We start from the raw sequence: 12600 nt of genomic DNA, 5'->3' as shown, positions 1-12600 counted from the left end.
TCTATTTTTGACAAAGGCTTTGCTGGCTGAAAGCTAACTTTCAGACAGTCTTTTTGTTATGACTTTCTGCAATTCGGCATCTCCACTGTAATGTGAGTAGCAACTATCCTTTTCATCATATTGTTACATTCCGTCCTGGATTTTCCATGTTTGATTTCAGACATAATATATTATTTATGCACTCCCTGTTTCAAAATCTGTAATAATTTATCTGAATTTGGTGACAAATTGAATGCTACAACTTAAAAAAAAAAATACCTGTTGAAGCAAACTTCCGTATGTTAAACATATCACAGGCCATAGCCTAAGAATCATATATGCGGTTTAGTGTATTGTGCATTTACATATTTTTTTACAGACTGTTGTCACCTCTTGAACACAAATTTGTTTAAGACTTTTTATTGATTTCACATCCATGTGGACCATTTCACTTGTGATCTGTAAAAGTAACATTAACATATACGCATTTTTTTTGTAAATATGTTTTGTGCATGGCTATGTGCCTCAGTGATAAAGTAGCAGACTAAAAATCCAAACATTGAGCCCTATCAGTCCTGGGATTTTTATCTACCACTTACATCTCTGACAATTTTTGTTAATCAACAATATCAAATTGCAATGGTTCAGAGCCCACATTAAGCTGCAGGTTCCCCTATAATTGCCTGGGTAAGTTAGTTCAAAAGTTGGGGAACACACTGACATACAACTTTCAGTTGAAGAATACCTAGTAAACCACTGTAGTGTTCAAACTGGTCTTCATGTTGATGACAACTTTATCTTTCTTTGTTATTTCATGACATATTCTATATTATTGGTGATCTCTTCACTGTGGATCCATGGAACTAAAGGCATATCTGACCTAAACCAAATATTAGAAATGTCTCTAATCACCTTGCTTCTTAGTGATTCTTCATTTTCCATTACACTTTTCCACACATTCCTTTTCTTTTGTTACACTCTTACAGTATGCTGTTCAAAAGACAAAATCTATGTTTTCATGTAATATACCATCTAGACTCACTAATAACAACTGTGAAAGCATCTCTTGGGTATTCCCTTTAGTGTCAGCCTCACCTTTTCTGAGCTACTTCAGTTTCCTACGTTACTAACAATTCTGTTTTTAATAATATGAACAAAGTTTACAACTAACATTCATTATATTTGAATTTTTCCTTAATGTCACAGATATGCATGTCATGTTTTGAAAATATTTTGTTACTAACATACAGTTTTTTTAATGAGAACAGGCAATATTTGAGAAAGATCCCGTTCTGCGAATGAAAGAGCAACAGTTTCGGATTAATACAGTTACTCGTCACCGCATGTATGTGCTGAAAGAGTTCGCAAAAGATCATTTCAGGTATGGTGACCAATTTTTTTTGCAATAGACTACATAACCAAGCACATGGAATAATGAAAAACAAATTGTCTTCCAGAAGTTTAATACATAAAGAAAAATTCTGTGTACATTTACTGATATGTCACTGCATTTTATTTCCTTCATTTATGTAAGTTTATTTAAATGTATATTGTCTCATGATAAATATGTAGTATATACAATGTGAGAAACAAGAACTATTTGTAACTCCATCACTATCACAGATATAATCAAACAAAATAGAGAAAAAGCTGTATATGTGAACACAGATATTAGTCTACACAATGCCTGATAACATGGTCAGGCATCAACGTAACTTCGTACACATACACGTCATCAGCAGGAATTTAAATGATTGAAGTTGCAATTTTCTGTGGTAGGTAGCATCAGAGTGGATTGGTGTTTTTTGTGTCTAATGTCTGTACCAGACCTGGTAGGATATGGAAGGGCTTGGAGATGCCACTATTCATGAGAGACAGCATTATCAGCACCTGACAGAGATTGGAAAGAGCCTTACTGTGGATCTTCATATGCCCAGCTAGTTAAGTTGTGCAATATAAGGACTCGTGGAGCATTTGGATGTAACAGTGACCGGATGTTGGACTGCATGGTAATGTGAGGGCAGACATACTCATTCTGCGCTACCCCATATGGCCATTTTTTATGAGTATGGCACTGGCCTAGAAGAGTTCCCATTCTTCCAATGTTTGGGAGAGGTGCAGCAGTGTTATTCCTGGTGTTCTCCATCCCAGTGCCAGTATCTAGAAAATCAAGGGGTATTTACGCCAATTGTGAGCCAGCTTGGCTCAAGAGAGAATACAATGGCTTTATAACACATCTCCCAACTGAATCAGTGCATGCATCCAGGCTAGATTGTGTGTGACGTCATACTGTTAAGTAGGCTCATACTGCCAAGTTCTTTGTAAATTTCATATTATTTGTGAATACGGAGTTGTTGAAGTAGCAATTAGATTAAGTATAACAAATAACTTATAAATTTACTGCCTGAAATCAATAAATAAATGTATGCATGGGCACAGAAAAATACCCTCATATGGAGGGAAATTTTAGGAGGAGGAGGAGGATTAGGAGGAAATCAATAATGTGAAATGATTAAATTTTCACTGGTTGGTCAACAACAGTTTTGCACAATTCATCGCCAGTTGGCTGAATTTAGTAAAAAGTGCCATTCTTTGTATTTAGTAACAGCTCACCATGCCTCGTGTCAAGTATTTCTATGGGCTATTAGTGTGTTTATTGTTATTAATCCATTTTAGGCTCTTTGAATCACTCCACACATTTCCAGATACATTTTGCAGAGCACATTCAGTTTTATCTGAAACATCTTCCATCAAGGATACAATGTACACCTTGCAACCCTGCCTTCAGTATGAGAGTTGAATAAGGTCAGTTTTTGTGTTGGTGCATTACTGCAACTTTGGCCAAATGAGATCAAGCATGGTAGGACAACTACAGTATCTGATCAACTTTTGACCAGATAGTGTAGTTCTTTTACCATGCTTAACTTGGACATCCTTATGTAATGTAGAATTGGCCAGTAGATGTCACAAGAGGTAGACCTGCCAGCATAAAAGTAGATGGGGAGTATTGTGTTGTCACTAGATAAGTAGGAAGAACAGAATAAAAAAGCTCAGTGACTTTATTCCTTCAAAAGGGCACAGCGAAGTTCCTCCCCCATCCTTCCCTAATCTGAGCTTGTGCTCTGTCTCTAATGACAGAATGTTAAACACTAATTTCCTCCTCGTCCTCCTCCTCCTCCTTCTCCATGACTTCAATTATGGGCAAGTCATTGGCTGTCACTTGTGTAACATCTGCATCAGGGTCATTTCACAGCCCTTCTAAAGCTACCTAATTTGACTTTTGGTGATGTGATTGTGAAGTTGCAAATGCAAAGGAACTACCACAGCTGTACCAATAAAAGGCAGACTTCATGTATGATGGACCAGGACCATTGAGCATTGAAGAGGGTAACTGTAAAAAGTACCCTGAAATAAGCACAAGGACACTGCTGGAAGTCCAGGTAGCACAGTGACTGTATGTAGGGAGTTTAAAAGAATGTGGTACAATGGTTGAGCAGCTCCTCATCAGCCACACATTCCTGTGTAGTCAGTACTAACTGATACTTATGGTGGTGTAAAGAGCAGTGCCACTGGGCAGTGGATGACTGGAAACAAATGATTTGGAGTAATGAATTATGTTTTATACTGTGGCAATTCTTCAATCTGTATATTGAGCAAGCAGTAAAGGAAACAAAAGAAAAATATGGAGTAGGAATTAAAATTCATGGGGAATAAATAAAAACTTTGAGGTTTGCCGATGACATTGTAATTCTGTCAGAGACCGCAAAGGACCTGGAAGAGCAGTTGAACAGAATGGACAGTGTCTTGAAAGGATGATATAAGATGAACATCAACAAAAACAAAAAAAGGATAATGGAATGTAGTCGAATTAAATCAGGTGATGCTGAGGGCGTTAGCTTAGGAAATGAGACACTTAAAGTAGTAGATGAGTTTTGCTATTTTGGGAGCAAAATAACTGATGATGGTCAAAGTAGAGAGGATATAAAATGTAGACTGGCTATGGTAAGGAAACCATTTCTGGAGAAGAGAAATTTGTTAACTTCCAGTATAGATTTAAGTGTCAGGAAGTCTTTTCTGGAAGTATTTATGTGAAATGTAGCCATGTATGGAAGTGAAACATGGACAATAAATAGTTTAGACAAGAAGAGAATAGGAGCTTTCAAAGTGTGGTGCTACAGACGAATGCTGAAGATTAGATAGGTAGATCACATAACTAATGAGAAAGTGCTGAATAGAATTGGGGAAAAGAGGAATTTGTGGCACAACTTGACTAGAGGAAGGGATCAATTGGTAGGACATGTTCTGATCAAGGGATCACCAATTTAGTATTGGAGGGCAGCATGGAGAATAAAAATCATAGAGGGAGACCAAAGAGAGAGAGAGAGAGAGAGAGAGAGAGAGAGAGAGAGAGAGAGAGAGAGAGAGACAGATTGACGTGCACACACGCACACACATATATACACAAACACACACACACACACACACACACACACACACACACACACACACACACACACACACGCACACACGCACAGAATCCCAACGTGAATGCAGTTATTTCAGCTTTTGAGGAGAAATGGGCTGTGATTCCTCCACAGACATTCCAAGACATTGTTGAAAGTGTCCCTGGCAGAGTTCAAACTGTCATTGTAAGAAAGGCAAAGGATGGACATACCCCATATTAATGTTCACTGACAAGTATCCAAATACTTTTAATCAAATAGCATAGTTGCAGGATAGTCTGAACATTGTAGTAAGCTGTCATGTTTCAAGGATGAATAGTGTGGTAATTTGTGATTCTTGGTCCATGATACCAAGCCTTCTAGATATGAAGTTTTCAACAACAAACTGTGGCAACTGTTGGCTAGGATGCTTCCAAACAATGATTTATTCTTATCTCATACTAGATATAAATCTAATTCATTGTTGATTGCCACATATCATTGTGTTTATCTAGCCATAAATACTTGAAATGACACTGTTTGATGATACTGGATGATAGTTAAGGGGAAATATTATGAAGTGTAAACCCATATTCAGAAATTCCAGGAAATCGATCAGCTGGATAGAATATTTGGATTCTACTTTTACCTGGATTTCTGCAATGAAGGAAAAAAAAATTCAGAAACTTTCAGATACTTTTCATGTATGGTGTGCATCAGCTTTCATCTACTGATTGCAGCACTGTTTAATTGACTAGTGTGCAATATGTCAAAAAGGCCAAACAGCTTCATGTAATCCCATTAAAACATGGAGCTGCTTGTTTCACTTCCAAATCTGGTTGTACAGTCAATGTAGACCTGTGCTGTGGCATGGTCTTTCAAAACCACCTATATTCAGGGAATAACACACATTTTGCTGGTGAAAGATGGGTGGTCAACACAGTGACAAATTTTAAACTTCCCTACATTGTGCAACCTGAGTGCCAAGTTTCAATCATTGCTAAAGGAACAGAATCAACTGCACAATTTAGAGGAGCTGTTGTCAGGGAGGGGGGATCCAGATGATAAATGTAGAGAAGCAGTCAAAACACATTATTCTGAGTGGCACAATGTTCATCAAAGTGCTCCAGTTGTTGACTCTTGGCTATTGTTTGGTAATGGCAGTTCACCTTGTGAATAGTGCTCTTTCATTATTCCCTCCCTCCCACAGTGATATTCAGTTACCCATCAAACCCTTGTAGTAGCCTTGTCTTCTGCTGTCAACCCTTTGCATCATATCTCTGTGGAAGAAAGACAGGCTGCTTTCTATTTAAGACATAAAATAGGTATTTCCTGTTCCAAGACAGACAGAGGAATGTCATCTACCAACTTTGATGCGGCTACTGAATGTTATGCTGTATGGTATGACCACCAACTAATTATTTAGTCATTAGTTATCTTTGGCTCCAATTCATGACTGATTCAATGGAAAATTATGTGTGAAGGGGCACGCACAACTCTTTATAGTTTGATAAAGTTATTTAATTGGATAGATAAAAAGTCTACTCACCAAGCAGTGGCAGAACACACAGAGAAAAGACTGTTGTGATTGGCAAGCTTTCAGAGCCAGTGGCTCCTTCTTCAGGCAGAAGAGTTGAAGGGAAAGGAAGAAAGGTGAAGGAAAAGGATTTGAGAGGTCTAGGAAAAGGGGTAGATTTTGGGAAAGTCACCCAGAACCATGGGTCAGGGGAGACTTACCATATGAGATGAGAAGGAAAAAAGGAAATTTTATCTATATAGTTTGAGTTATACAGATACTCCAACACAATTAATGAATAGTATAATCAGTGGAAAAATACACCAATTGGAGAACAAAAAGAGGGGAATATACTCCTGTTTAAGAGACTGAAAATTGTGGCACCAGCTGCCTCGTTTTACTGTCCTCAGCGCCATTAAAAATTTTCCCAAAACTTTTGGCTTGCAAACATATTCACATTACATGAAACTCACCTCTCAATCCCATGAGCACCCCTAACTGTAGCTCGCTCACATCCACTGGTCCGTTGACACCTACTAGTCCATCACTGTAAGCCACCCGTACTCATTCACTCCCACTCCCACTTGCACATTCTCACTCACTCATTCAGCTCAACTCATTTTCATTATCTCTCTGCGTCTCTCTAACTGTCACTGTCTCCTGTCTCGCAGGCACAGTCTCCTCTGTTCTGTCCTGTTACTACTGTCTCCTCTCACTAACACTGTCTCTTACTGCCACTATCTCATTCATTCCTTCCCACTGCTCCTGCCACTCCTCACTGTCACTATGTCTCTCTTCCTCATTGTCATTTTCATATACTCTGTCTCTGTCACTGGCTCTCACCCATTTCCTCTTTCTCCTTCTCTATATTCTTCTGCCACTGGTACTATCTCCTTCACACTTTTCCTAGCACTGTTCTGTCATTGTCAACTGTGTTCCACTGCTAATTTGTCCCTCTTTCTCTCACACCATCATTGTGTCCTTTGCTCTTTCTATACCACTAGCACTGTTTACTGTCTTCCTGTATTTATTACTTTGTCGTTTTTCTATATCACAGCCACTGTCTACTGTCTTCCAGTATTTATTACTTTGCCAGTGCCAGTGCTGCTGTTTCCTCTTCAGCATATAAGAAGTGGTAATACATTTTCATGCCAGAATTTTTGGGAAAATGTTGGAAGGTACTGAGGCAGGTAGAATGAGGCAGCTGGTACCCCACTTTTCTTCCAGTGTCTTTTAAACAGAAGAATATTCACTATTCTGTGCTCCAGTAGGAGTATTTTTCCACAGTTCTCTTCTTTTCCCTGCTGCAGCTGCACATGTCACGTGTATCAAAAGAATTTTATGGGTCAGTAAAATGTTGGTAATTTACTTATATGGAATTGAAATAACACAAAACTAATTTTACACGTCAGACCAGATTTTAAGTACACAAAAATTTTGCATGGGCTTCAGTTCAGCAACATGGGGCTCTCATAACCCTTCTGATGATAATGGAGACACATTCTCTGTGCTGTGTCTATTTATAAATTATGTTTTCACCTCACACTGGATTTTATCTGTACAACTAGATTAGCTCTGGGCCTCTGTATCTTGGGAACAGTAAATATATCATGAAAATGTTCAAAGTTGTTTGTGATTGGGATCTTAGGAACATATATAATAAAAATAAACTTAGCTGTCTTGGAATCTGCAGCTTGGTTTTGGTACCCAAAAATCATGTTTTTGGGATGTTTTTTGATAACAGATCAAGATTTTTGAAAATGGGAAGATGGCACTTCTATGTAGATGCCTGGAGAATATGTTATTAAAATTTGAGCACTTCACTGCTGTTATTTATTTAAATATCCACTGCTGGTGGCAAAAAGTGGTGAAAAACACTTTTTTGGGTTTTCTCAGAAACCACCCTTAAACTAAACCATAGGCCTCTTAAGGAGCACCACAGACCACATTTAATGCAAAAATAACCGACTGATTTCCTCTATTTGCCTAAGCTGGAGGAAGTGTATTGTATTCAAACTTTGACCCTGTAAGCCTACTGTTCGATAGCTATAGTAAGATGATCCTTCTATTGGGTATACAAATGGTTCCTAGCCCAATGGCTATTCAGTACACTCAAATCTACTTTTCTGTCACCAGTAGAACCTGTGCTACGAGGCCTGGAAAACCCCATTTTTATGCATAGCATTTTGGATTATATTGGTAGGCCAATTTGTCACATTCGTACCAATTTTCAACTAAACTTTCTTTTTTTTTGCTGGATGAACAGAGCACTGATTCCATTTGATAGATTTGTGTCATTTTCTGTGCCTGTTACTCTCATGTAGTTGGTAGAATTTTTCTGTGTTTTTTCTGTTGTGGTCTCACTTCAGGAACAGCTATCCTTGCAGTTGGAGTTAAAATATTTATAGTTACTGCTGATGAGAGAGGCCTTATCCTTCCCTCTTATGGCAGTACATTTGTCAGATAATCTCCACCATTATTTTCTCAATTGTACTTCTGTTTCATTTTCATCTTCTAACTGTTTCTTTAAATTATGTATTTAGTGCTGAATTCCATTTCTTAGATATTGTAGTTCTTGAACACATACTTTTATCTATATTCAAGAACCTTGTTTATCCAGATTAGGTGAAACTGGACATGATCCAGATTAGTGAAAATCCACATAATCTGGAAAGAGTCTACTAAATTCAATAATTCTAATGTGTGCTACAAATATGCAAACCTTTTATTTGGGCACTAACAAGAAACACTATTTTAGCCCTTAAACTCAATAGCTACTGTAGTGTATTCACATTTATTTACTGAAATAGAGTGTAAGTTTCTTTTGTTTCAAACTTCGGTAGTGTTTGAAGTAGCAGGACTGTGTACATGTTTCAGTAGCTGGAACTATTTCCAGCTGACATTCTAGACAAACCATTAGTTTTTCTAGGTGTGCCATTCCCACCACATCATGCATTATTTCTCCCCTTGTAACGCCACTTGCATTGTCCACTTCACTGTCACTGTTGTTCTCTGTAGTACAACAAGAGGCAACAGAAATTTCATCATCGGTTATCATGCTGTATCTAGCATCACTGCCACTGTGCAACCAGTCATCTACATCAGTATCACCTACACTTGAACAATCAGGAATTCAGGGGAGTTGACAACTCCACAAACTTCAGAAGTGGAATGACAATGTGCACTCAGTACTGTTTTCCATGACTTCAGAATCGGTAGTTCCGTAACTTGATCCCAGGAATATTCAATCATAAAAATCACATCTTTGATATTTACCAATTTCAATACAGACATCAACCAACTTCTCCCTCTTGTTCAATTAATTTATCCTGCAGCTATCTTCTGTGTACATGTTTGATGTTCTTCAGTAGGCCTTGGTCCATCGATTGTAGAAGGGAACAAAAAAATAAATCCAGATAACTGGAAAGTTGGATTAATGTGGGCCAAGTAACAATGTTCCTTGTAAATATATGTTTGGTGGGAAATGATGATGACCTTGTAAGCTGGAAACCTGTTAACTAAATAATGACATTTTTATTTATTTCATTGACTTTTGTAAGTGCAGCAATTATTGAATATGTATTAAAAAGTAGTTCAATTGACCCCGATGTCTGAATAATTATGGCACTATAATTATTAGTATATGATTGCTTTTTTAAGTAACTTCCTTTCTTATCTGTGGGTTTGTTATTTGGCTTTTGAAAGAAAATCGCCATATCAACACCATCACAACTGACTTAGTTACAATAAGTATAATACTGTAATACAGAGTATCCTCCACAGGGAAAGTCAAAGTGTGGCACCACCAAAAGCTCAGACACTTAAGGAAGCTCGCAGAGTTGGTATTGAGGAGTTGTGGCGCCATACCAGAGAGCCTATCAAGCTAGCATTGCTGAAGAAGGTGGCTGACAACAGTGACCTGTCCAATACTGCATGCATAGCTTTCACAAATATTCTCAAATACATGGGTGATCAACCAAGCAAACGGCCCCACAATGGAAGTGAATTCACAGACAAAATATTTAGCTGTGCACTGAAATATGTAAGTATATTACATCAAATGATAGTTAAATTTCATTTTTTATGTAACTTTAAATACTCCACATTCTGGTAATTTAGCTAGTCACTCAGTGTATTATCACTGGGTTTCCAGATGTAAAATTCCATCAATGTGGTATACTGCACAATAAAACTCTTAAAAAATCTGTTGTAAGAATGATACACACTGATTCTGGAAGATAAAATGCCTCTGAATCCAGATCTTATTTCATAATTCCTGAACCAGCCTCAATTTTCGTGTAATAATGGTTTTCGCAAATGCTTGCAGCAGCGTATGTTTTATATGTATCTGACAAAATAACATGCTCTCACAAAAACACTTTCAAATGCAATTAGCAAAAAATCTATGGGTACACTAAAGAATGTAATAAATGAGTAATATAATCGCTTCAGGAACATCACTTCACAAGGGCCAGCAGTAGTGAGACAACCTTGAGGTACTTCATTTGCCTTTGTAACACTTTCCCATTTGAGAAATGACCTGGTGGAACTGTTTTCCATGTTCATCACTAACACTACTAAGATTTTCCAAGAAAACTGCAGATGATTATTCAGTACATGTAGTTTAAGTGATATGCTGCAAACCGTAAGTTAGTATTATCCCAGTAGCTCTTGTACAATATTGTGATAGCTCTCTGTTTTACAGTTTCCTAAAATGTTTGCACAGATGCTTGTGAAAGATAGCCACACCACTCTTTCAACATCACTCAACAAATTAAGGAAACATTCATGAGGCATTAATTCTATAATTTTCGGTCTTGCAAAAATGTCCTCCTTTCCTTTCACTTCAGTAATTGTTGGAAACATCTCTCACAAGTACATGAATTCATGTGAAGTTTTGTCCATGGCTTTCACAAGGTTTTTAACTAGGCCCAGTATATTGTTCTGTGTAGGTAGATACACAATTATGGGGCCAACAAAAGGAGTGCCATGCCACCTTTTTTGTATAAATATTCAGAAAAAAACAACTTTGTGGTCATGATAACCATTCATTTTTTTATTGCAAAGAAGAAGCGTCCATCCTTTTAATCATTAAGCTAAAAGCTGAGCCTTTTGCTTCAACAAATTTAAATTACAAATAGTGTTGTTGAAATCCCTCCGAGACAAAAAGTATGACTTATATGATTCACAGTGGCACTGAAACGTTCGACTGGTCTGCATATCTTCTTTGTTGTTTTCTGTGTGTTTGACATTGTTTTGATCTTCACTCACTGTCAAATTCTCTGGGACACTGGTATCAGCAATTCTTCATTGTGACATACAACCTTTCTAGCAGACGATAAATTAAAATATTGTACAGTTTTCCTTGTTTTCATTGTGATTCTTTGTGTTTTTTCAGACAAAAATAGCAGTTCTTTGTGTCATTCATTGGTTCCCTCCAAATCATGGGAACAATAAAAGTCACATGAGATCTAATCCTTTTAACTTGGTTGCCAACCTTACATCCAAGATAAAGTTTGCATTTCTTTACAAGATGATTAAGTTTCTGTTTTTACAATTTCAGAGGTACCTCTTCACAGATATAAATAAAAAAAATTGCACTATTTACGTAGGTACAGCATTTCTTTTTCCATACTGATACAAAACACAAATCACAAATCTTCATTAACTTAAAACAACAAGTGGCTACTTCCAACAGTTAGCAGAACTCTCAGTGCTGACATGCAAGTGACAGCAAACATGGTGTGATTTCAAGTATGTTCAAGTATGACTAAACCATTCACCTGCATTATGTTTATGTGTGGCTCATAGATATGATTTTACAGTATAGCTACTTTACGAGCTTTTGAGATTCCTCTCTTCTACACATGCTCCCATTCATCCACCAACAAAGCACACCCACCAATCACTGTGATGATGCTGTCTGTATATGAGTCATTGTTTGGCCTGACCAACTACTTAAATAGTCATTGTCACTGTGGATAGGTATATTTAGGTGTCTGCATTATTGTTCATGCATGAGTGTGTACTTGAAAGAGAAAGAATCATAGAATGACAGCTAATGAAGTCTCTATATTGTGATGTGTGTCAATGTGCTAACATGTCCTTACATTTTTAAGCTGTCATGTTAAATTTGACAAATATTAATTTTGACAGGTTTAAAATTTTGAAATTGTATCTTATATTCCTTAAATATTACAGAAAGGACCATGAAGCACTTTCCAAGGACAAGAAGGATAGCTGTGAAAAAACAAAATCATAGTGTAATACTTTTAAAAACATGTTGGGATAGTGTAACTTCCAAAAATATGTGTTGTAATAGGAAGTACACAGAAGCCCTTAAAGTACAGTGTGTCCCAAAATGCACTTTGCAAGTTCAGTGTCATACAACTCATCTTGTAATTAACTTAGATGAAAAAGTAAAGTTTGTCTGATGCACCGATGCACCACCTCAAAAAGATTTTTTCTGTTTCTGTAGTCAAGTTTTACATGCACTTCCCTTGTGACACATACTGTATCTAATCAATATTTTTACTTGGTCCAAACCTGTGCTAACATATCAGTGTCAACTGTATTTCTGTCAACAGATACTCCTTACCTACAAATTAGCCTTGCCATCATTCTGCAGGTCTCTTCTTCAGAGCACAAACCTTTCAGCAAAAG

The 12600-nt window shown here is 37.2% G+C and overlaps 1 protein-coding gene across 1 annotated transcript in view; it reads left to right on the top strand.

The window, feature by feature from the left end:
- The window catches only part of LOC126191464 (myosin-VIIa-like), a 389317-nt gene that overhangs the window by 285710 nt on the left and 91007 nt on the right, over window positions 1-12600 (top strand). Inside the window, exons 30-31 of the mRNA XM_049932341.1 lie at window positions 1248-1360; window positions 9721-9979. Of these exons, the coding sequence (XP_049788298.1) occupies window positions 1248-1360; window positions 9721-9979 (372 nt within the window). The remainder of the gene's footprint in view (window positions 1-1247; window positions 1361-9720; window positions 9980-12600) is intronic.

The sequence above is a fragment of the Schistocerca cancellata genome, chromosome 6 (genome assembly GCF_023864275.1).
Source record: "Schistocerca cancellata isolate TAMUIC-IGC-003103 chromosome 6, iqSchCanc2.1, whole genome shotgun sequence".
Lineage (NCBI taxonomy): Eukaryota > Metazoa > Arthropoda > Insecta > Orthoptera > Acrididae > Schistocerca > Schistocerca cancellata.
The sequence above is the reverse complement of the archived record's forward strand: the minus strand, read 5'-3'. Positions and strand labels throughout refer to the sequence as shown.